Source organism: Panthera tigris, chromosome B1 (genome assembly GCF_018350195.1).
Source record: "Panthera tigris isolate Pti1 chromosome B1, P.tigris_Pti1_mat1.1, whole genome shotgun sequence".
Lineage (NCBI taxonomy): Eukaryota > Metazoa > Chordata > Mammalia > Carnivora > Felidae > Panthera > Panthera tigris.
The window spans coordinates 51,511,936-51,534,302 of NC_056663.1; the positions used below are offsets into that span (position 1 = coordinate 51,511,936).

The following is a 22,367-nucleotide window of genomic DNA, read 5'->3' on the forward strand; positions in this document are numbered from 1 at the left end:
TTTATTAAGAATATCTCCAGCACTCAGAAGCAGAATAGATGACTACAGGTGTGAGGACACAGCCCATACCCAACATTCACTTATTTTTTATTTTTTTATTTATTTTTTAAAATTTTTTACTTTAGAGAGAGAAAGTGAGTGGGGAAGGGGCTGAGAGAGAGGGAGAGAGAATCGTAAGCAGACTCCATGCTGCCAGCACAGAGCCTGATGCAGAGCTTGATCCCATGAACCATGAGATCATGACCTGAGCCAAAATCAAGAGTTGGATGCTCAACCTACTGAGCCACCCAGGCACCCCTTTTACTTATTTTTATTTTTTATTATTTTTGTTATTAATATTTACATTTAAACAACCAGGAGGAAGTTCCATTTTAGTAATTCTGAATACACAAAATTGTCCTGTATGAGTGGAACACTAATGAAAACCAGTCAAAGAAATTCTGCCTCATCAGGCAGCTCCCCACTCAGACAGGGCCCCGTCCTAGGCTTGCTGTGGAAGGATACAAAGAAAGGGCATTTTTTAAATCTCAAAAATGATGAATAGAATGTTAAAAAAAAATTGTAAAGGGCACAAGTAAATCAATTTCTCAAAAAAAAAAAAAAAAAAAAAAAAAGCTAGGATCCCAGTTGAAAATGGGTAAAAGGCATACACATAAAATTTATATGCAAATAGCTTTTTAATAAACATAGAAAACTCTTTAATCTCACTAGCAATCAAACACATCAAAAATAGTACCACATTAAAATCAGGTACCATTTTTGCCCATAAAATTAGCAAAAGAGTTCTCATCTTTAATGGCTATACCAAACACTGATGACTGAGTGGTGGGCCAGGTGAAGTTTATTAGTACAGACCTTTAGAGAAGCAATTTGGCAGCAAGATATCAAACCTTCAAAAAAGCTGGTAGTTTTGGCTAATTCCATGCCTGGGAATCTATTCTAGAGAAATCATGCACAGTTCAGGAGGGAAAAGGTTAAGAAAAAAACATGAAACCTATCTAAATGGTCCATGCTAGGGAAAGGAAATGGTGAAGTATTTTATATTTGCATAATAAATTATTTAGGCATTAAAAATAGTTTTATGAAAAAATAGTTTTATTAAGATTTTGAGATAAATACAGGAAATTCTTATACTGTTAAGTCAAAAAAAAAGGAGCATATAATGATGAGCTCAATTATCAAATGGCTAGGAATAAAAGGGGAAGGAGCTGTATCAAAATGCTAACATGAGTCAACTCTGAGTGATGGGACTGTGGGTGACTACTTTTCTTTCTTCCTGCTCTTTTTGCATTTTCTGTATTTTTCCATTACCAATATATATATTCATGAATATATATACATACGAATTAAGGAAATACACTTGGACTTTTGGGCTGAGAACAAACTTTGTCCAATGACCCTGAATTTATTCATTTTTTTCCAAGTATTCACATCTGCAGAGTCACCAAATACATTCAAGATTAGAAAAAAGCACCTCAAAGTCAAATGAGGTGAATGCCAAGAGAGGCCAAGGAGAAAAATAACTGGAGATCAATAGGCAAAAGAATGAGAGCAAAAAACAAACATAAACAAAATGCTCCTGGAACATTTCCAGTCAGGTCCATCTTCTTGGACTCAAACAGGAAAATGGAAGAGTCCAGTGGCCCTCAGGTAACAGGGCAGGTCTGAGATAAGCCTTCTTCACAACGTGCATGGGATTGGCCAGGGAGGCCTTGGGAAGCTCCAGAATTTAGAACCCAGGGACAGCGTGGTATGACCATGTCCTTGGCAAGCCCTGATCGTTCTCCATGCTCTCTGTGCATCTGTAGGGGACCCAGCCACGCTCAGATTTGTAGACAAACTACTAATAAAAACAGACTTGTGACCACCTTGCAGCTGGATCTCTAGAAATCTAAGTCATCTTGGCCAAAGCCATCTGTCCTGTCCTTGGTGAGGTTTTTAGACCTCATTTCTGTGAAAGAGAGACTTTCAATTACATTCTCAGCTTCTAGGCCAGAGGCCTCACCTACCTCCTGCTCTGGAGTCCTTGGGCCCAAGGGTGCCACTTCTTGCTCAGAAGTGGAGCTTTCTGGATACATGCCTGTGACTTTTCTCTCTGGACTGGGGATTCCCTTGGACTCATCTTCGATGCTCCTCATGTCTCCATTCGAAGGCTTTTCTTCAGAGCCTTTCTGAGAGAGCTGAGAGCAATTTCCCAGAGAAAAGGTGCTGGAGGAGGCAAGGCCTGCTTTCCAGCCTGACCTTTGGCAGGGGGTGTCTCCATCTGGGGTAGGGAGCATTGCTGGTTTCCCCTCTTGGTCTGGGCTGCTGTTTCCAGAAGTTTCACCTTGTTGGCCCTGTACCCAGACAGCTTGTGAGCTACCTTCTTTCTCACCTTGATCTCCTCCCACTGACTCTGGCTTCCTGTCTCCCTCTGTAGTTACAGCACCATCATTCTGTCCCTCTGGACTTTGGTCACCTTCTCCCCAGGCTTCACCTTCCAAACTGCCTTCAGCTCTAGAGCCCTTCTCTGTGTTTTCATCCTTCTCACCAAAGCCCTGCTCCTCCCTGCCCACTCCCTCAAAGACACTGCCTTGCCCGGAATCTGTTTTCTCTTCTCCATTCTGAGAAACTTCACCTTCCTCTCCCACTTGAGGGTTTCCATCCCTGCCAAGGCTCTGGCTGCTCTCATCCTCACCCCCCTCCTCTGTCCCAGGATCCTGGCCTAACCCCAGCTCCAGGCCTTCATTGTCAATAGTCCCTATCCCTGAGGCGTCCCCCTGGAGAAGCTCCATCTCTCTCTTCTCTGGGACTGTCTCTGCTGCCTCCCCATTAGCACACCCTCCTTTCTTCTTTTGCAGAATGTGCTGCAGGTCAAAGGCCTTTTTGATGGGTGCACTGGTTACCCCCTTTGTGTCTTTCGGGGATGTAGGGATCACTTTCTTTCTCATGCAGGCCTCACAGGGACAAAACTCCTCCCCCTCAGGCTCCCCAACCAGCCAGGTCCCCAGGGCTCCATGGAGGGTTGGCACATCCTCCACAGGGAAGGACAGGAGCCCCTGGCTTCGAGCCTGCTCGGAGAAAGCCGAGAGGTTGCGCAGGTCCCGGAGACGATGCCTGCGCTGCTCTGTCTGCAGGGACATCTCCCACCTGAGGGCTTCCCTCGCTGGCCCTGGCATCCTCCCCGCTGCCCGGCTCTGGATCTTGTGGAGTTCTTTCTCAGTGCTATCCTGGAGCCGCTGGCCCACATCCTGCTGTAACTCTGCCACCATTTGGTCCAGAAGGTCATTGCTCTGCAGGCTCCAGCGGGCTCGGATCTCGGCTGTGGCTCTGGCAAGGTCAGCCATGAAAGCTTTCTCCATCCTCTTTAGCAACTTGGTCACCCAGAGGATGTCAGGATCCAGGGACACTCTGCAGGCTGTAGAAGAGCTCTTCTCCCCAGGCCCCTGCAAGAACTTGGTCTGGGTTTGCTCATGGCTTGTCTCAGTTGTTTGGGGTGGCTTCTCCAAGCCAGGCTCATTGTTGGGGCCACTCTGACTTTCGCTGGCATCTGGATCCCTCCTGCTAGGGCTCCTAGGGGGCTCTGGTGGTTTCTCTCTTGTCCCTGGAGGGCAAAGTGTGGTGGAGGCAGGGTCTCCTCCTGCTTCCTCTTCCTGCACACTCTTATCTTCCTGTGCACCTTCCCCATCGTCAGAGTCAGCCTCTGACAATTCTTGTCCCATGACTCTTCCCTCTTCTGGAGATCCTTGGACACCCTCTCCTGGCAGTTCTGCTATTTCTTTTTCTTCTTCAACTTTCTCTAGTTGTACCTCCTCTTCTTGCATTGCGTTTTCAACTACTTGATCCAGGTTACTGCCCAGCACCTGCTCCCCACTGTTTCTTTCTTCCTTGTCTTTCCTGGTGGCACAAGCCCATTCTTGGAAGTTTGAAGAGGCTGTAGAAACACTGGACTGTTGTTTTTCTGGATCCTCTTGGTTCTTGGAGGTTCTAGAATCAGGCCTCTGGGAGGGGATTTTCAAGGGCAGCTCTATCCTCTCAGGGACCAGGGCGCTGTCCATGGCACAGGGTCCACTGCCCTCCCCTGAGCCTCCGGAGCCACTGCCAACATCCACACCAGATGAGGACGTTGGTGTGAAGTCCTCAGTCATGACATGGGACCTGAGGCCTGGCAGAGCCTTGCACCAGCCAAGCTCCCAGAGGCCAGAATCCAGCTCACCTTGCCTGCAGCCACACCCTGGCCATAGGGCCTGGAAGGTGCTCAGGAGCTCCTGGTACCGAGGAGACTCTGTGAACCTCACTTTGTCAGTAGGAGACCTAAGGTCTTCATCAAAGAAGTGGAGCCCAGCAAGACAGGTGATGAGGGCCCGGGCAGAGTGGCTAAGCCTCCTGCCCACTGTACTGGACACCTCAGGCAGACTGCTGGGCCGGCCCTGCTTGGAGCCCATCAGCACCTTCATGATCTGTATGGAGGCAGAGACCTTGTGAGGAAGCACACACTGGCCCACACCACAGTCCACAGCCATTCCTTTGCCTGATCCAGTCTCCCTGGGGACTTCTGAAACTCTGCTACAAGGATGGCCCTCTCCTGACTTGGAATGAGCATCACTAGTCACTGGGAGGGCACCATCTGATTCTGCTTTTTCACTGGTGACCCCTTCATGGGACAGTTGTCTGGCCAGAACTGGCTCCCCTAGACCTTCCTGGGAATGTTTGTCAGCATTGTCCTCCTTGGGGCCTTCTGGATCACCCCCCACCACAACTGTACTCTCATCCACCATCTCACATTTCATGGGTATGGGCTCCTCCGGGATGTTGCTCAGCCATTCACGGACCACAGCATCTGGTGAGGCTCGGGGTAGGGCACCCAGCATCATTCTGCCATCTTCCTCTTGCTCCTCCAGGCTTTCCCCTCCACCAGCAACCTTCCCCTGTAACATTCTCCCAGACCTGGGACCACAGCTAGAGCTGCCCTTTCTCAAGGCTTTGACTGCTTTCCCCATGGCCCCTGACTGAGACCCCGGGGGCCGTGGGGGCCGTGCATCTAGCTTTTCCTCCTCCAGCTTTCTCCCGTCTGGCTCCCAGTCAGCACCAAGGCTACTGCTGCCTGAAGGGTGTTTCTTGACAAAAGGCCATGTCCTCGGGGGGGTGGGACAGTACCTGCTGCATACCAAGGAGACCTCAGAGGAGGGCCCCTGGCTGCCTGATGGCTGGGAGTTCTGTAGGGTCTGAGTGTTATCACTGGGGGTCTCATGGAACAGGGGTGTGCTGATTGGTGAGCAGCAGCAGTCTTGGTGGGCTCCTGGCATCCCTCTCTCAGGCTCTCCAACTGGTGGAACTAAAGGCCAGGAAGGCTTGGGAAGGTCATTCCCTGCCTTTTTGTCCAGGCCATCAGCTTGGATGCTCAAAGGGTCTGATGTGTTGGAAGGTGAGGGAGCTGGTGACCGTGCCCTGAGCTCAGAGTGACCTTCAGTCTCAGCAGAGGGAGAGTATGGGGGATAGAAATTGGAAGTACAGTCAGAATTGCTCAAAGGGGTCATGAGAGCACTGCTAATCCCCTGTACATCCTGGGAATGAAGAGAGGCAGAGGAGGGAGGCCCTGTGTCCCAGGAAGCCTGGTTCCTGGCAGTAGGTGAGCTTCCAGAAAGGTGTGGTGCTGGGTTATCTGGACAGGCCCTGCCTCCACTAGAAGGCCCCGGCACTTGCCTGGGAACAGCTGAGTCAAGCGGACAGTAGATGTCCCTTCGGTTGGGGTGCCGCCTGGGGTGGTCTATCCGGGCCCCTCGGCTGTGGCTGGAAATGCTGGGAGAGGACACAGCCCTGGATCTGCCCTCCTGCTTTCTTCTGCCTGGGACTGAGGCACAGGCAGAAGGCAGAGAACAGCTTTCTGCAGTATCTGCAGAGCCAGATTGATCTGAAACCAGGGGCGATCCCATCCCAGACCTACCCCTAGCCTGGGGGCACCTGGAACCCTGTCTACTTTCCTCTGCCTGTGAGTCCTTGTTCCTCAAAGATGAGGGACTCACCGTGGGAGGACTGGAGCCTTTCCTCTGAGTGGCCTTTGGCCGGGAAGTAGTCATGACACTTGTCTTGCTTAGGCAGCCCTGGTGCTGCTCACCCATTTCACTGGACTCCTCATGAGACCCAGCACTCCCTGAGGACTCACAAGTAGCACCTGCCGTGCCTCCACTCTGCTGCTTCAGGCATCTATGGTGCTCTCTGTCCTGCCCTGTTCCCTGTGGACCCGGGTCTTTACTAGTCCTGCACATGCTGCCAGCTTCCCTCCCTGCTTCTGTCTGGGAGGCAGCCCCAGAGGCCGCATGTAGGTCACAGCTGTCCACGCTGCCCTCCAGAGACCTAGAGCAGCAGGAGGAGTTGGGCTCAGAGTCTTTGGGGGGTCTGTCACTGGAGTCAGGGCTGACACTGTCTTTCCTGCTTCGTTTCCTTCCGGTGACTCCTTGGCTCCAGGGCCTCCTGGAATAGGAGTGTTGGGTCAACCTGGATCTCCTCTGAGAGGCCATCCCCTCTTCCTGGGCAGAGTACAGGGGGTTCATCCATATCTCATATCTAGACCCTGGCTTCCACCGGCCTCGGCCAAGGGCTTTCTCACATCCTGCCTCACAGGTCCCTAGTCCTTGTGTTCCAGGTTCTGAGGAGCCCCCAGGGTGACTTTCACACACACAGTGGAGGGGATCCACCTCCCCCAGAACAGGGACCTCTCCATTGGCTGCCGTGAGGACACTGGCCCTCCCCACCCTCCTGGACCACAGAAGTGCATCCTCGCCAAGTAGGTGGAAACGGACTTTCATCTCTACAGACAGGCTGCCATCCTCATTCATGTGGACCTTTTTCTCAACATCATCACTGGCCACCAATGGGCCAAGCTGGGTGGGTGTGTCCTGAGGATATCTTTCAGAAGCAGGGCCCATCTGGGCGTGATGCAGGGACACTGGGGGGTCACTGAGACCAGACCTCTCCGACAGCAAGGAAAACCGCCGTGGCCGACTGCCCGACCTGGACCTTGAGTGGATCACGCTCTGCTTGGCCTTTGGCCCCCAGCTTCCTGGCACATAATAAAAATAAGAAAAAAGAGGAAAGACAGTGAGCTACTAGGGGGAGCTTCAGAGTAAGAGAATAAAGGCTGGCCATGAGCCTTTCATCACCTCAACACCCCTACCACCTCCCAAAACACAAAGTAAAGGCAGAAACCACTCTAGAATGAATATCCAGTCTGCAGTTTGTGAACCAGCAAAGCCTAGTGAGATGAAATTGAAGTCTGAATTCAATCTCAACTCTGCCACTTCCTTACTGTGTAGTTTTTGGCAGAGCCTCTTTACTGAGTTGTAAAATAAGAATAACAGGTTTGTTTTGATGATGCAAGGCAGTGCCTATAAAACTTTCTGTAGACGTTCTAGCACAAAGTAGGTTCTTGGTAGATAGCAGAGTTGGTAGGCAGAGCAGCAGTGCCCAGAGCTAATTCCTGGCCCTGCTCATGCCCACCCCCAACACAGAAAGCAAAATCAATAAGCTGCTGCACAGGTGCCTGACTGGAAACTGTAAAATGCTTTTCAATTATTAAGAGTGATTTATCATCCTAACACTCATCAAGCTTTGGGGTTGATCCATGATTTCAAGGAAAGACCTGGACACACAATAGCAAGTCCTGATAGTCAACCCTGCACCCTAGCCTTGAAAAGAGAAAGAAAGAGAAGAAAGAAGGGATACCAAAAAAGAATAAAGCCCTTAGTACTTTCTCATTTCATCTCTTGAACTAATGCATGGCAAAAGGAAAAGACTAGTGGGGGCTGAGGCTACAGCCAGCAAAAGAACAGATCTCCCCACTTGAGTCCATCTGGACGGAAGGTTTTTCCAAGCTTTCCTCTTCCATAAGCACCTAATGAGACTGAGGGCTCCTCCAAAGGGGGGTCTGTGGCTAATAGGTCTTTGTACCTCTAGCACCTGGCATGCAGCGATCACCAAAATCATTATTGTCATTTCTTAACAGATTTTCACAATGGATATTATTTTGTTTATTCACCAAATTTGCCCATTTCTATTCCAATAATGTTGCTGAAATTTCAATCTACAGTTGTTAGTTATACTTTTAAAATAATGTGTTTTTTAAATAACAACCCTTTGACTCTGGAAATAGTAAGCTTTTTGGAGGGATATACAGTTGGATGTATAGATTGATGAATGCATGCATGATTGATGGTTATCATTAGTTTTAGATCATTTGGCTTCCACTGTTGTCTAAGGAAGTCATGACTCTTGAAAGATGCAAATGCCGCATACCTATGGTCATGCCCACCATGGTCCTTAATAAAGTTTATTTTAGATCCTGGAAACTTAAAGTTCAAGATCTCCTAATTCCTGTTTTCTTAAATACCAGACTCCTTTCTCCATACCCCAGTCAAATGTTCAGCCTGATTAAGGTTGATGATGATAATAAAGAGGAAAAGGCAAGAGTTACCCAAAACAACTAGGATACTCCAAAATTGGGGCCAAAAGGCAGGTTTTTAAAATTATCTGGAAGGGATATCTTCCCAGTCCTACTGAACCACTATCCAGTGAAAAATTGAAGAAACTCCAAAACTAACTCACCAGTTTTATTTCTTGAAGTCTGCCCAGATAAAGTTTCAATCCCATATCTTCTGGAATCTTCCATTGCCAGAGGTTTGAAGGACTCATAACCAGCACATACTAGCACCGAGGGGCTGTGCAGTAGACCGTTCCAAGAGTCCACCTGAAGAAGGAGAGTGTTGAGTTTTAGGAAGCCTAGCTTGCAAAACCCACCTTCTTCCCGAGGAGACATAGGTACCGGAAAAATCCCCTCACACTGGACCTTTCCTGAGGTTTGCACATCTCACCCCAGAATTCTGATTCAAGGAAAGGATCCTATCCACTTGCCATAATACCTCCATAACTAGCTAGGGCCTGAGGTCCTACCACTATGACCTTCCTTTCTACCTACACCCTCTCCCTCCACCTCGAATGAGGCCTGTGGTTTAGGGACTATTCTGGATGTCTCAGGTGGGAAACACTTCAAGAAATCTTTGGCCCACTTCCCTGCTTGCACTTGCACCCTCCAGAATACGTATTTTTTTAAAGCAACCAGAAGGTCCTACATCTTCCCTATGGAGATCTGATTTACTATCTCACTCTTTTCCCACACAGAGTTCTCTCCTGGGTCCTATCTGTGCTTTCCAATATAATCTTGAACCTTCAACCCTTCTGGAGTGGAAAAGGGCAAGGCTGTTCTCTCTACAGGTAGTCATTCTCTTCCAGGCTTCTCCATTGGTTTTCTAGGCTCCTGCCCAGAGGCTTGTGTCATCCTTTCCCACCCACCCCAGGACATCCTGGGCTGGGTACCTATCAGGCAATATTGCATTCCAGGAAACAGGACCCTGCTTTTAGAAAAATCTCACGTGGGCCTGAGGCCCCTGCGTATGTGAGACGTTGCACTATTTATGACATTATATTGTAAGTAGCAGTGTTGGGGTATTTAGTTTCATCTTCAAAGGGCTTTATATGTTCTTTTTTATTTTCTCAAATTAGAAGGGTATGTTCATTAACAAGGAAATGGAAAAAAAAAGACCTTTTGCATCCTGTCTCCACAAATGACATTAAATTAGCTGTACATCAGATCTTTCAACCTAGTTAATTAGAAGTTTGTTTCAAACTACTGGGTACATTTCTTGGTTGATTTGGAGCTCTAGTCAATCACAAAAATACAAACATGACCCAAGTCTATCAATTTATAGATGTAGTCATGTTTCTAGGAAATCAGACTTTTCTAAGGGGAAAAAAATAATTGAGTCCTAAATGATGCTCCCATTCTGGAAAGAGGTTGAGGTTTAGGATCCACACACACAAAAGGAGAGTTATTGAGAGTGTTAATCCAGTTGAGGACCTGAAAACTGAGTTATGACCCAAGCCTGCGCTGGGGAGATACAACATCCTTTTGTTAACAGAAACTCTAATAGTTCTGCAGTAATTCTATATGAAATTACACTAATATTTTTTTCTCCAACTAACTTATGTTTGTACCTCTCCCTCTCACCCTTCCCTCTAAACTGTAGCTAATTGAAAGCAGGGACCTAGACTTATTTCTCTGTGTACTCTGCATGTAGCACATGATAGTACATAGCAATGTGCCATAATTTAAAAGTTTTCTTACATGATGACTCTTAAATCATCAATGCTGACTGTATCATTTGCCAGCCATGCAACCATGAGCAAACTACTTAGCCTCTGTGCCCCAGTTTTCTTACCCATGCAAATAAAAGAATGACATTAACCTCCTCATGAGTTTGTGCAGATGTCATGTCCTAAATTAGTCAATATCTATTTTACTCTTTCTGCTATAATTTCCAGTACTGCAGAGCATACAAAGCTCCCTAGACTCCTTTGCAGCTATAATTCTAACCACGAAATAGTTTCCAACGATTAGATGCATTTGTACAAGGTATGGAAAATGACAATGAAGCAGAGGCCATCTTTTTTTTTATTTTGATTGTTGTCACAAGAAAAAAAAAGTCAAAGGTACAAAGGAGCATGTGCAGCTGAGATGGCAAAAGTCACACTCATTGTTCCAGTACCTAGTCACCAGCTTTCTGGATACCAATAGACAGTAGTGGCATATCACCTGCCTGATTCTGGACCACAGCAGTGGTGAGCTGATACTGAACTCAATTATTCTAGTGACAGCCCCCCAAAAACCCACTTGCTTGATTGTGTGAGAGGTATCTACCCAGATAGGTCAATGATGTTCTCGGAACTAGTTCCAGAAATCAAATGTATGCTCCTGCAGCTTCCCAATCTTTAAACACAAAACTCTCTGTGTATAATTTCTTCGTGCTTATGATACCTACAGAGGATTTTGTTTCCTGTACTGAATCATAGCTGATTAAAAGTGCAGTATCAGAGATTGTTACATGCAATAGACACTCAAGAATGGGAATCTAGGATTAGTTATCTGATTATCTGACCTGATTGGGTTTAAAGGCAGTGATAATCTGGTTACAATGGGACACTGGTGGCCTATGGCACAAAGTGGTAAAACAGATTCTTGAATGATCACCTCTGATAGTAGAATGTAGTGCTTACTGAGAGCAGGATTTTGACTATCCCTGGCTGCCTTGATAATGAGGGCTGAAAGGATTATACAGTAGGCTGACTTCTCTGACTTAAAGAGAATGGCAAGCTTAAGGTCTAAGCTCTCAGTTCTGGGATGGCCAGAGGACCTGGGTGCTTCTACTACTACTGTAAAAGAATCTTTTCCTCTTGTAGTCAAACATCAGATGCAGAAACTGATTCTGCTAGTTGTTGAAATACAAATGAAATGGTTATTGTATGATCCATCAAGCCACAAAGCAGGTATGTCAAAGCAGCACTCCATCATCAGGTGGTGGTGACATGTACTATATCAGGCTCCAGATGTTTGCACTGAAGGCATATGTAAATTGCATGAACCACACTCTCAGTTCACGTGCTTCTGCTGCATTGCCATCTCTCCTCCCCACACACCTACAACTTCCTGGGGAAGTTCCCTATGACCAGTTAACTGAAGATGAAAATATTTGATTCTGGCTTTCAGATGGTTTCACAGGGTATGCTGACACAAGTCAAAAATTGACCGCTGCAGCATGACAGACCCACTTAGGGGGGCATTAAGGGCAGTGGTGAAGGAAAGTACAAGGAACAATGTTGTTGATTGGCTACTTTTCATGGAAGGAGCAAGGGAAGGAGGTTCTATGGCAATTTATGGGCAGTGATTAGCAGTTCAATATGAGAATCAGGGACTTGGAGGGAGTAGGACTGGAGGCTTAGTGACAAGGAACTCTGGAGAGGAATCTGTGCCCAGAGAGTGAGAACATTTGTGTCCCATTGTATGCTCACCAGAAGGTTATAATCATGTGGACAAATGACCTGTACAATGGATGTTAGTCATTATCTTCCTCCAACCACCCCAAGTTGTGCTCAATTGGCTCAAACAAAGTGGCAAAGTAAACAGGAACTAGAAACATAAACTACCTTATTCATGTGGATCTGACTGCCAACTCTGCTGAGGCTCCAATCTGCCAAGAACAGAGATCCATGCTAAACTTATGCCAAAATACTTTCAATTTGCAACATACCTTGAGGTATTCAGCCAGCCATCTCTTGTGAAGATAATAACATTGAACCCACCCCTCCCCCCCCCATGATGGAAATGTGTACTCATTGAAAAAGACACTGATTTTGCTTATATATTTTCTTCCTTCCCAGCATCCTTCTAGTATCACCATCCTTGGACTTACTAAATACCTTACTCATCATTGCCATAATCCATGAAGATTAGTTCTATCCAAAGAACTGATTTTATAGCAAAAGAAGTGAGCCAATGCACTAACACACATTTAATTCACTGTGTAGACATATATACCATTGCCCCAAAGTAGCTATAACTTATAGAACAGTGGATCATTCTACGGGAGGCTCAGTTTGAGCACCAGCTGAAAGGTATCACTTTACGATGTTGAGGCATTGTCTTGCAGGATGTTATACGTGCTCTTGACTGGCAACCAATATACAGTATAGTGCTGTTTCTCCATAGGCAACAGATGCCTGGAAATTAAAGGTGGGAATGAGAGCAGTTCCTCTCACTGTTACACCTATGACCTAACTGAAAACATTTTGTTTCCCATTCCAACAACTTCAGGCTCTGCTAGTTTGGAAGTCTCTGAATCTAAGGGGAAATGTTCCAACCAGGAGACACAACAGTGGGTCAGTGAAGTTGAAAGTTGAGACAGTGCAGTTGAAAATTTAAAGGATCCCTTACCTGGCCATATGGTGATTCTTGCAACAATGAACCACAAGGCAACAAGGGGGTTTCTGTGTTGAATGGGATGATTGATTCTGATTATCAAGGGGAAATAGGGCTGCTGTAATGCATAGGATTGGGGAAAAGTCATCTATTGCTCAGGGAATCCCTTGGGTGCTTTCTGTAGCTGTCATATTCAGTGGTAAAAGTTAACCCAGCAGCTCATGAAGAACCTCCAAGGGCTCAGAGTCCACAGGAAAGATACAGCACATGCTAGCAAATAGTAAATGCACCGTAATTTAGATTGTAGAAATGGTTCAGTCACTCTACCACATCCATAACCACATTAAGCTGAGGTGCTGGCAGAGGTCAGAGGGAACACACAAAATGGACAGTAGAAGGAAACCTAATACCATCAATGGTCTTGCAGTAGATAACCTGGTTTTCTTCACAGCTTTGGTAGGTGTGAAACAATTTTCAATGTTTTGCCTTTGCCTCCATCTGGCACTTTATACAAGGTATTTTGGTGGTTGTGGACTTGATAGCTAAATCTTAACACAGAGGCTACAAGGTGGGCTTGTGCCCAGAGGATGGATGGTACAGTTCTAATGTGACCCTGATGTGACTCGGAGTTGGGGAGGAAGTGCATATGTTCTGACGGTAGGAAAGACAGCTACATTCTTAGGTGAGAACCTGCTGCTGTAGATGCTGCTTATAAATTTAAGTAGTGGCAGAGTAGTATATACAGGTGTTAAATAGTGATAGGAGTGGATTATGGGGAGACTGTGGATTAGATCAATCCACCTCCTTCCCCCATCACGCCCACCTACAGTGCACATTTATGTTCTGCAGAATCTGGAAAGGCAAAAATTACATTCACTAGCCTTCTTTAAAGTTAGGACTGTATGAAGATTGGGTTCTCCATCCATTAGATGTACTTGATCAAGTCTGGGAAAGCAAGTGAGACAGACACTATCTCTTCTTGATTCTTGTTGTTGTTGCAAAGCAAATGTGTGGGTACCAGACGGCTACAGTAGCCCAGACAGCAGTGTCTGGACTCGGCACCCCAGTTTTCCTGCATGTCAAGAATGTCAACATGCAGCTGTGGCAGTTTCCTGATCCCAGCTTTACAAACTTGGATGCCACTGCAGAGAAGTACTCTTCAATTCAATAATCACGGTAGCTTCAAGCAGGGTAGTAGCTTCCTGCAGACCAGCTCAGAGCTCATGCCTCCAATTGTTTAAAGATTTAGAAATCCCCTGATGCCCTGGATTAGATTGCTTTCTGCTAAAGGTACTTTGAGTAGTTTTCATGTTCTGCACTGAATTCTCACCGAAATAGGTGGGATTGGATAACAGAAGGAGTGGATGAGGAAATAATAAAAATGTGCAAGGCCTGGTGTCTGGCACTTACTAAGTGCTCACTAAATGGTAGCCAGAATATAAATAATAATTGCTTGTTTGACTGCATGTCTCTATTCACCTTTAATTAATAGCAGGGCAATCTGTGCTTCATTTTAAGGGATAACTTCCCCATTCCATCAAAGTATTTCGATCTAAGGGCCAAAGAACTTTTTAGAGGAAATATCATACCCAGACAGCCTACCTTTTCTCCACTGGTCGTATACACCTGTTTCACAGGAAAGTGCAGAAGATCTGAGGCTTTGCTGAGAAAGGCCGTCAGGTTCCTTGTATTTCTGTGACTGAGAACCACTGTCTTCTGGAACCTAGGGTCCCCATTCTTAATCAGCATTATCCTTCTTGGGGCCTTAGGACCCTTGCAGGAAGAGGATGTTCCTGGCGCCTCACCCCGGCTTTCAAATTCCCTTGACTGCTGAGCAGATAAGGTTCCCCCTTGTGGCCAGCCTGGTCCACTGGGTGTTTTGGGGGGCTTCTTATCAGAGCAGAGGTAGCAGCCACCATCTTCCAGCTGTTCCAGGGCACTGAGGCCATGCAGGCCCCGGGGCGTAGTGACAGAGCGCACCCCAAAGGACAGAGGCATGCGCTGAGAGAGCTCATCCATCAGGGCACCGAAGCTCTTGAAAGCACGCTGGTCAACAGCCAAGCGAACCCCAGCAAACCGGGGATCCCCTCTCTTGAGGAAGGTTATCTTCTTGGCTGGTGTGATCTGGGTGACAGAGGGAGTCCGGGCCACAGAAGGCAGTAGGCACTCCCGGTGGCTCGGGGCCTGGGCATCTCTCAGGGTGCTGTTCATGGCGTGGAGGTCCAGGCAGCTGAAAGGGATCAGAGGAAGAGGAGAGTCAGAGAGCAACCTGCAAGAGTTTGCATTTCTTGCTCCTTTGTTAGAGAGGCGCCTCCTGGCCATCCCAAATTTGTTCCACTCGGCTACATAGAAGCTGGTTAACCCATTTTGACAGGAATAGAAGGAAGGCCAAAGGTTTGGCACCAGACAGATACGAATTCAAATCCCAACTCCCCACTTAATACCCAGGAGGTTAATGACATAATCTTCATCTTGGTGGATCTCACCTCTAAGATGCAGCCATGTTCACTCTGCATAGTGACTATAATGATTAACTGAGTTTACACATACAGAACACCTGGCATAGAGTAAGCATCAATAAATTCTTCTTCCTTTCCTTCCTCTTGCTGTTTCTCTTACCCTCTTCTACCACCTTGAACTCCTTTAATACTTTAGAGCTTGTCTCCTAAAGAGGTGGGTAAATAAAGAGAAGACCATATAACACAGGCATAAGAACATGGGACGGGCATTCAGGAGACTTGGGTACCTTGCCTGCTCTCTCAGTGCAAGGTTTTGTGTGTAACCCTGGAGGGATTCCCAGCAATCTGGATTCACATCTTCTAGGTACCAGGTGAGCAGAATCCCTTGGTCACAAACCACTCGGAGATGGGAAGGTAGACGAGGAGACTTGTAGCCCAAAGAGGATGCCACCGTGTCTTTTCTTTATTATATGGTAATGTTTGCATTAATGTAAAAAGAATGTCCCCCTCCTTGCATCCCTCCAAAGTCTTTGGAAGATATGTAATAAACCCTATGGGAGAATACCCCAGCCCACTTCTATCGATGTGGAAGATTGGTGGCTTAGCCTAGCTTTGATAGGATCAAGCCCATTTGTCAAACTGTTCATTTCTATTCCCACCTCAGGGGAACCCCCATTGTCTTGCCTGGGACCCTTGGAAAAGCCTCCCACAGGCTCTTCCTGTCCAGATCACCCTGCTCTGTTCTGTGCACCTGCCAGTCAAGTTGTCCTAAAACCTAGTTTTTACCTAGACATTTCCTATGCTCCAAATCCTTCAATTGATTCCCCAGTGTCTGAAGAAGAAGCTTGGGCCATTTACCCCCACAATTAAAGGGCTTCTCAGGCTTGCTTCTGGCTGCCCCTTGAGCCTCAGCTCCTGTTTCTTTCCTGCAGGAATTCTCCACTCCCATCAGGCTGCCTGGCTCAGAGGCTCTCCCTGCATGGCAGCCCCTATCCTTCTGCACCCTGCCTTGGCTTACCTCCTTTGTGGAGCCTGCACCAGATCCCTAGTCCGGGGCAACCTCCGTTTTCAGTATAGCTCCCCCCGATATTTCCAATATTCTGGGCCTGTATCCCTTCTGGCCAAGTACCCCAAGCCTGGGAGGCAAATCTGTACTGCCCAGGGCTCCAAGCCCCATGCTTGACACAGATCAGGAGCCCAGGAAATACATACCAATTAATAACACCCATATTTCACAGAACTCATAACAACGCTCAATCCTGTCAGTAAGCTGATACTTGATGAATCATGACCAAGTGAGGAGTCTTCCCTGCTTCGACGTGGTTCAGACCATAGCAGGATCCTCATAAATGTGCACACAGCAAGTAAACATGATCTTCCCTGCTGCAGCCATTAATCCTACTTACGGCTCAGTGGTGCCCCCATCTCCCTTTCTTACCTTTACTCTCTATTTATCCACATTCATCTTAGGGAAAGAACTCTTCTCTCAATTTCAAAATCTTGGAGCACAAAGAGGCCTTTTAATCCACTCTCATCTCTGGTACAAACTTTGTAATTAGGTTCTTCAAACTCCTCCCTCCCAGCTAATCCCTTTAAGCTGCTTTCTTAGACCTCCCACAAACATCCCTGCAGTGGTCATAAGCTGTTACCCAGGCATGTCTTCCTGCAGGACTAACTTTTCTTCCTACTTGGTTTCCATTTTCGCTTATAATAATGCACATCCTTCTTGGCCCTTACGAAGGGACTGAGAGAGGGGCAAGGAAGGTCACCGTGTCCCCCAGCATCACCATGTCCCCAAGGTCAGTGTTCTCCACTGTCACTGCATTCTTCAATGTCACCACGTCCCCCAGCATTGCCACGTTCCCCAGCATTCTGCTGCCTCCAAGGGCTTTTCTGCTTCTTGCAGCCTATTTCTGGGCAGAGAGAGCCTCTCTGGAAACCTCTGAGACAGCAACTCTGCAGTGAAAAGGGGAGCCTTCAAGCAGAACCTGGCCTGCAGCATAGGCAAAGACCCTTCTGTCACTCCTTGAAGACCCAGGCAAAAGCTTAACATTGCAACATATGCTCAAGTGGCTGACTGCCCCTTTCTTCTGGCATTCTTCTAGAAAATAACATCTTTTTGAGTTAGAATTCTCAATATCCAACTGGGTTTTTGAAATAAAAAGAGAAATGGATCCTAAGTACCGAAGATCAGGCTAGCAGCAGTCACAGTTCACCATGAAGGCTCCTTCCCAGCATGAGACCAAGCACACATGAGACCAAGAAGCTGAAGGAACTTACTGGTCATTCCCTGCTGAATGTACCTGCACTCAAATAACTGGCAAGATGCTGCATATACATAAACACACACACACAGACGTACACACACATGTGCATGCACACATATACAGGCACACGTTAGAAAAAAAATTTAGGACCCAGGAGAATGAGCTGAAGGACCCAGGGTGGCCTAGATATGTGGACTATGAAAGGTGAGGGTATATATGACTCACACTGCTCCTCGCAGGAAGGTGAGGCAACTGCTTGCTTTCCAGCCTCATTGATTGAAACAAACAGGTTCAACTTCATCTCTTGGCAAGTCTCTGAGAAGCATGACCTTCTCTTGCAGCTACGGGGAAGGGAGAAGCAAATCGATTTTCCTTTTCAAGGAGGCTTAATGAACTTTTGATTCATTCACCTTCAAAACAACCTGGCCATACCAGGTTATTCACTCATTCAATCACCCATATGTTCACTCATATGTGTACCCATCAAAGATTTCTGAGCATCTAGTGGGTACCAGGGTCCATGCTGGGTCCTGGAAATATGAAGATTGCAGCGACATTTCATGAACCTTCAAAAAGTTCACATTTTAGTGTGACAAGCAAGGACATCATTAAAATGTGACATAAAAAATGTTCTGAGATATATAGATATAGATATATTATACACAGGGTGTGACCAAAAGCAGATTAAGAGGAACAGCAAATCAGGGAAGACTTCCTGACAGAGGTGACATGCAACCTCCTGAGTTGAGACCTAAAGGACAATTTAAGGATTAACCAGAGAAGGAAGAAGTTAGGACCAGCATGACAAATAGATATGGCCTTGGTGCCAATTCTGAACAACCAGGTGAGCAGGTGGAAGGACTGGAGGAAAGGTGTCCAGGCTTCCTGTGTGTTGCAATCAGCTAGCAATGTTGCCATAGCATCAAGGCAGAGATGGGCCAGAGAAGTACCAGACACTTGCCATCCCTGCTCTGCTCAGGGCATTTGGGATGGGGGAGTATGTGCAAAGTTGCAGCAGAGGGAGAAAGCTTGGGAATTCGAGAAGAGCCTTCGAGGATGTCATCCTAATATTTTAGAAAGACCCCTCTGACAACAGTAGGGAGAATGGGGCCTGGGAGAGCAGGACGGTAATTGGTGAGTGAAGGTCAATTGCTGTGGACTGATCCCGCAGAGGCTGAGAAGGCACCAGAGGGACTGGTGACCAACAGGCGGGCTGTGGAGGGCGCTGCAAGGGAGGACGAGGTCCTGCGTGGCGCTCGGGTTTCAGGCTCAGGGACTTCGGTGGGAGGTGGCACTGTCTACTCATCCAGCGAGGTTGCAGAGGGAGGAGTTTTGGAGGAAGGGGTGAGGGGCGGTGGGAAGGGTCATCTTCTGGGCGGGAGCAGGTGCACCGCCCAGGAGTGCATCTGACATGGCTTTATTTAGGGAGCCGGTAGATTGAGGATAAAGCGGCACAGACACAGCTCTGGAACCAGGTACCTCAACAGCAGAACCCAAAGTCCCCCTCCACTGAAGCTTAAGAGGCCAAAAGTGGCAAAAGCAAACTTGGGTTCCCTACGTTAGATCTAAGAACAGGTAAGTGAAGAAAAGGAGGACAGTATCCCAGTCTGGAAAAAAATAGTGGGGAAATAAGAAGCAGATGTCGTTGCAGGCCAAGGTGACCAACTGTCCCAGCTTACCGGGGACATCTTGCCTAGTTTTATTATTTTTTTTTTTTTTTGCTTTATTTCGAGAGTGAGAGCAAACGAGCAGAGGAGGTGCAAACCCTGACCATTCAGAACCCCGTAATAAATACATCCCATGCAACATTCTGCCAACACCATCCCCTAAAAAGAGGGAAATCCCACAGGGTTTTTTTTTCTTCCCACGCTGTTCTCTCTACTTGAAATGCTTTTCATCTATATTTACCAAGTTAAATGTCATTTACCTTTTAATATTTTTTTAAGTTTATTTATTCATTGTGAGAGGGGGGACAGGGAGAGAGAGAGAGAGAGAGAGAGAGAGAGAGAGAGAATCCCAAGCAAGCTCCACACTGAAGAGCTTGACATGGGGTTCCAACCCACGAACCATGAGATAATGACCTGAGCCCATGCTTAACCAACAGACTTAACCAACACCCTGGGACTGTCTTGGTTTTAACATTGAACCTGCCCCCTCAAATGCTGGGACCCATTTGCCACCTCCTGTCCCCCAGCTAACCAGACAGTTAGTCACCTTCAGTGTGGGGCCCGTGCGGTTTCCCAGGAGCAGGTGGCCTCTTCCTGGCACTGGCCCTGTGTCAGTGAGGCCTCGATAATCTGGTCTTGCCATGAGTTGACTGGTGGAGCTGGTTGAGCCCCTGGATTCAGCAGGGCCTAAAACCAGAACCCAAACTGGAAAGCCAGATTCTTTAGTTATGTGAGCCAACAATTCTCTCCTGAGCTGAGGTTTCTGTCATTTGAAATAGAAAGGGACTTGGACCCACCAGGGAGCAGGACCAGTGAGTATCCTGCATTTTCTGGATTCCAAAGCTGGGTTTCTGAGTTCAGAAGACCCTTTGGGTGGGGAGGGTGGCCCTCAAGCCCCTCCCAGATCCTCCCACTCTACCCCCAACATGGGACAACGGCCTCATTCCTACCTGCCGGTGAGGGTTGGAGAGGGGAGAATGTAACACAGGCCCTCAGATGTGGGACAAAGGATTAATAATCAGCTGATACACATAGTTGCATATATCAGTTTGTCCTTCATTGCCTTCCTCCTGGTAAAATCATGAGGTTTCTCTCCCTAAGTGGAGGGGGAGAGGATATGACCTCCTAAACAGACGAGCAAGGAAGGACTCCAGACCTGGCCCAGAGACAGGGTGGCCTGAATCCATTTAGGTCCTCCTTACCACATGAAGCAGACTGGCCACACAATTCTAAACCTGCGTCATGGTAGAAGGAAGACAGCCCTTGCCCCAATACTTGATTAAAAGGGTATAAAAGAAGAGAGGAGCCTGACCTTTCTGGATGCAAGGAATAGTGGGGGGAAAGGGGCAGAGAGAGTAAGGGGGCAGAGCTGGAAGACAGCAAATAAGGCTTGCTTTCCAGCTTTCCACATTCAGTTCCTAGCTTGAGGTCCAGTGGGAGGAATTCTGGTGGCTGAGGGGGTGCAGCCAAGATAAGGTGAGAGACACTCAAGCAGCAGAGGGCTGCTGTCCAGCCAAGCCCCATGACCGAGCTCTAAGAGAGACCTCTTCTTAGACTCCCTACCCCACTTCCACTGGGGAAAAACCTCACCAAGGTATGCTGGGCAGAGTGTATTGGAGGGGACTCTGAGTCAGCTTTCCCAGGTGACCAAGCTGCCATGCGTATAGACAGGATCATGCAAGAGCTCAGGGCCCAGCTGCCAAGCTATGGTGGGTAGTCTTGGTGAGCACAGAGACAAGAGGGTGAACCACTTTTCTGGCCCAGCAAACCCCAGGGCCCACAGCACCAGTCAGTGCTATTGTGGGATTGGTTTGGGGCAGCAAAGGATGGGGGAGGGGTGTTAGGGGATTTCAGGAGGAAGCAGGGCAAGAAAGCAGAGGAGACATTCCAGCTGTGTGTGGGAGGGGGAGGGAAGCAGAGAAAAACAGATTAAGGGGCAAAAGGAGAAAAAAATAGAAATCACAGGAAATGCTCAAAACGGTGACAGCCCTGGAGGACAAATTGGAAGGGAGGGCCTGCAGGGGAGGAAACAGTGTTGTCTGCAGTCCTGGAAGCAGGCTATACCAGGGTGAGGAGCTGGAAGCAGGAGCAGGCAGCAAGAGTGATGGATTCAGGAAGAGGATAAATAGGGTGAAGTCTGCAGGCAGGGTGGAGGCTGGGCTTTGCAGGAGAAAAACTACAAGTGGCAAGGACCCCAGAGCTAGATCTAAGAGGGAGTGAGCAGAAAGCAGGGAGAGCACTGTGGCCGCAGCCTTGAAGTGTTAATTGATATTACAATCAACAGCTCAAAGAAACAACAATGACGTCAGTAGTACATGTCCCAGAGAAAAGTGTTTACAGCACGTAGCCTCCAGAGAGAATAAGAGCCACCGATATTCCAGGCAGCTAAGACCTTCATAGGTTCCTCCAGGTCCACAATGGGTCCATACAGGGTGTATGGAGTCTAGAGCCATTTTCAACACCACCTTTCAGTTTCCCAAGGAGCAGCATTATTTTATGAGTCAAGAGGGAAGGAAGGAAGGAAGGAAGGAAGGAAGGAAGGAAGGAAGGAAGAAAAAGAGAGAGAAAGAGAGAGAGAGAAAGAAAGAACTTGTGAGAGACTAAGACAAAGACATGCTATTAATTGCAGGATACATCCTGATTTCAGAGATATTAAAACATGGGAGAACCTCTGTGTATTAAAGTCAGTGAAATACAGTATGACAAAGAGCCACGCATGGGTTGTACACATAGTTGTGATAAAGCCACAGTGCTTACTTGAGTTTGATTTCTACTGATTTGAAGTGACAACAGCATCAGGGAGTCAGTGTACTAAAACCTGATAGTCATGTCATGGTGCTCAGATGGGCAAATGTGACTCATAAAAGAAGGAGGGGACCACAATGACATACCACCTCACACCCATTGGGATAGCTATTATCAAAAACAAACAAAATCAAAAATCCAGAAAACAAGTGTTGGCAAGAATGTGGCGATTTTGCTGGTCAGAATGTAAAAACGTTTAGCTGCTATGGAGAACAGTGTGACGATTCCTCTAAAAACCAGATATATGGGCACTTGGGTGGCTCAGTCGGTTAAGCATCCAACTTCAGCTCAGGTCATGATCTCACAGTTTGTGGGTTTGAGCCCCACGTCAAGGCCTGTGCTGACAGCTTGGACCCTGTAACCTGCTTTACATTCTGTGTCTTCT

The 22,367-nt window shown here is 47.3% G+C and overlaps 1 protein-coding gene across 1 annotated transcript in view; it reads right to left on the reverse strand.

Moving 5' to 3' along the window:
• Positions 1 to 1,883: 1,883 nt before the first annotated feature.
• RP1L1 (RP1 like 1) overlaps positions 1,884 to 22,367 on the reverse strand; it is a 65,035-nt gene continuing 44,551 nt past the window's right edge. The window contains exons 6-9 of the mRNA XM_042984741.1: positions 14,387 to 15,014; positions 8,581 to 8,722; positions 6,071 to 7,039; positions 1,884 to 5,830 (exon numbers count right to left, since the gene is read on the reverse strand). Coding sequence (XP_042840675.1) covers positions 1,884 to 5,830; positions 6,071 to 7,039; positions 8,581 to 8,722; positions 14,387 to 15,014 — 5,686 coding nt within the window. The remainder of the gene's footprint in view (positions 5,831 to 6,070; positions 7,040 to 8,580; positions 8,723 to 14,386; positions 15,015 to 22,367) is intronic.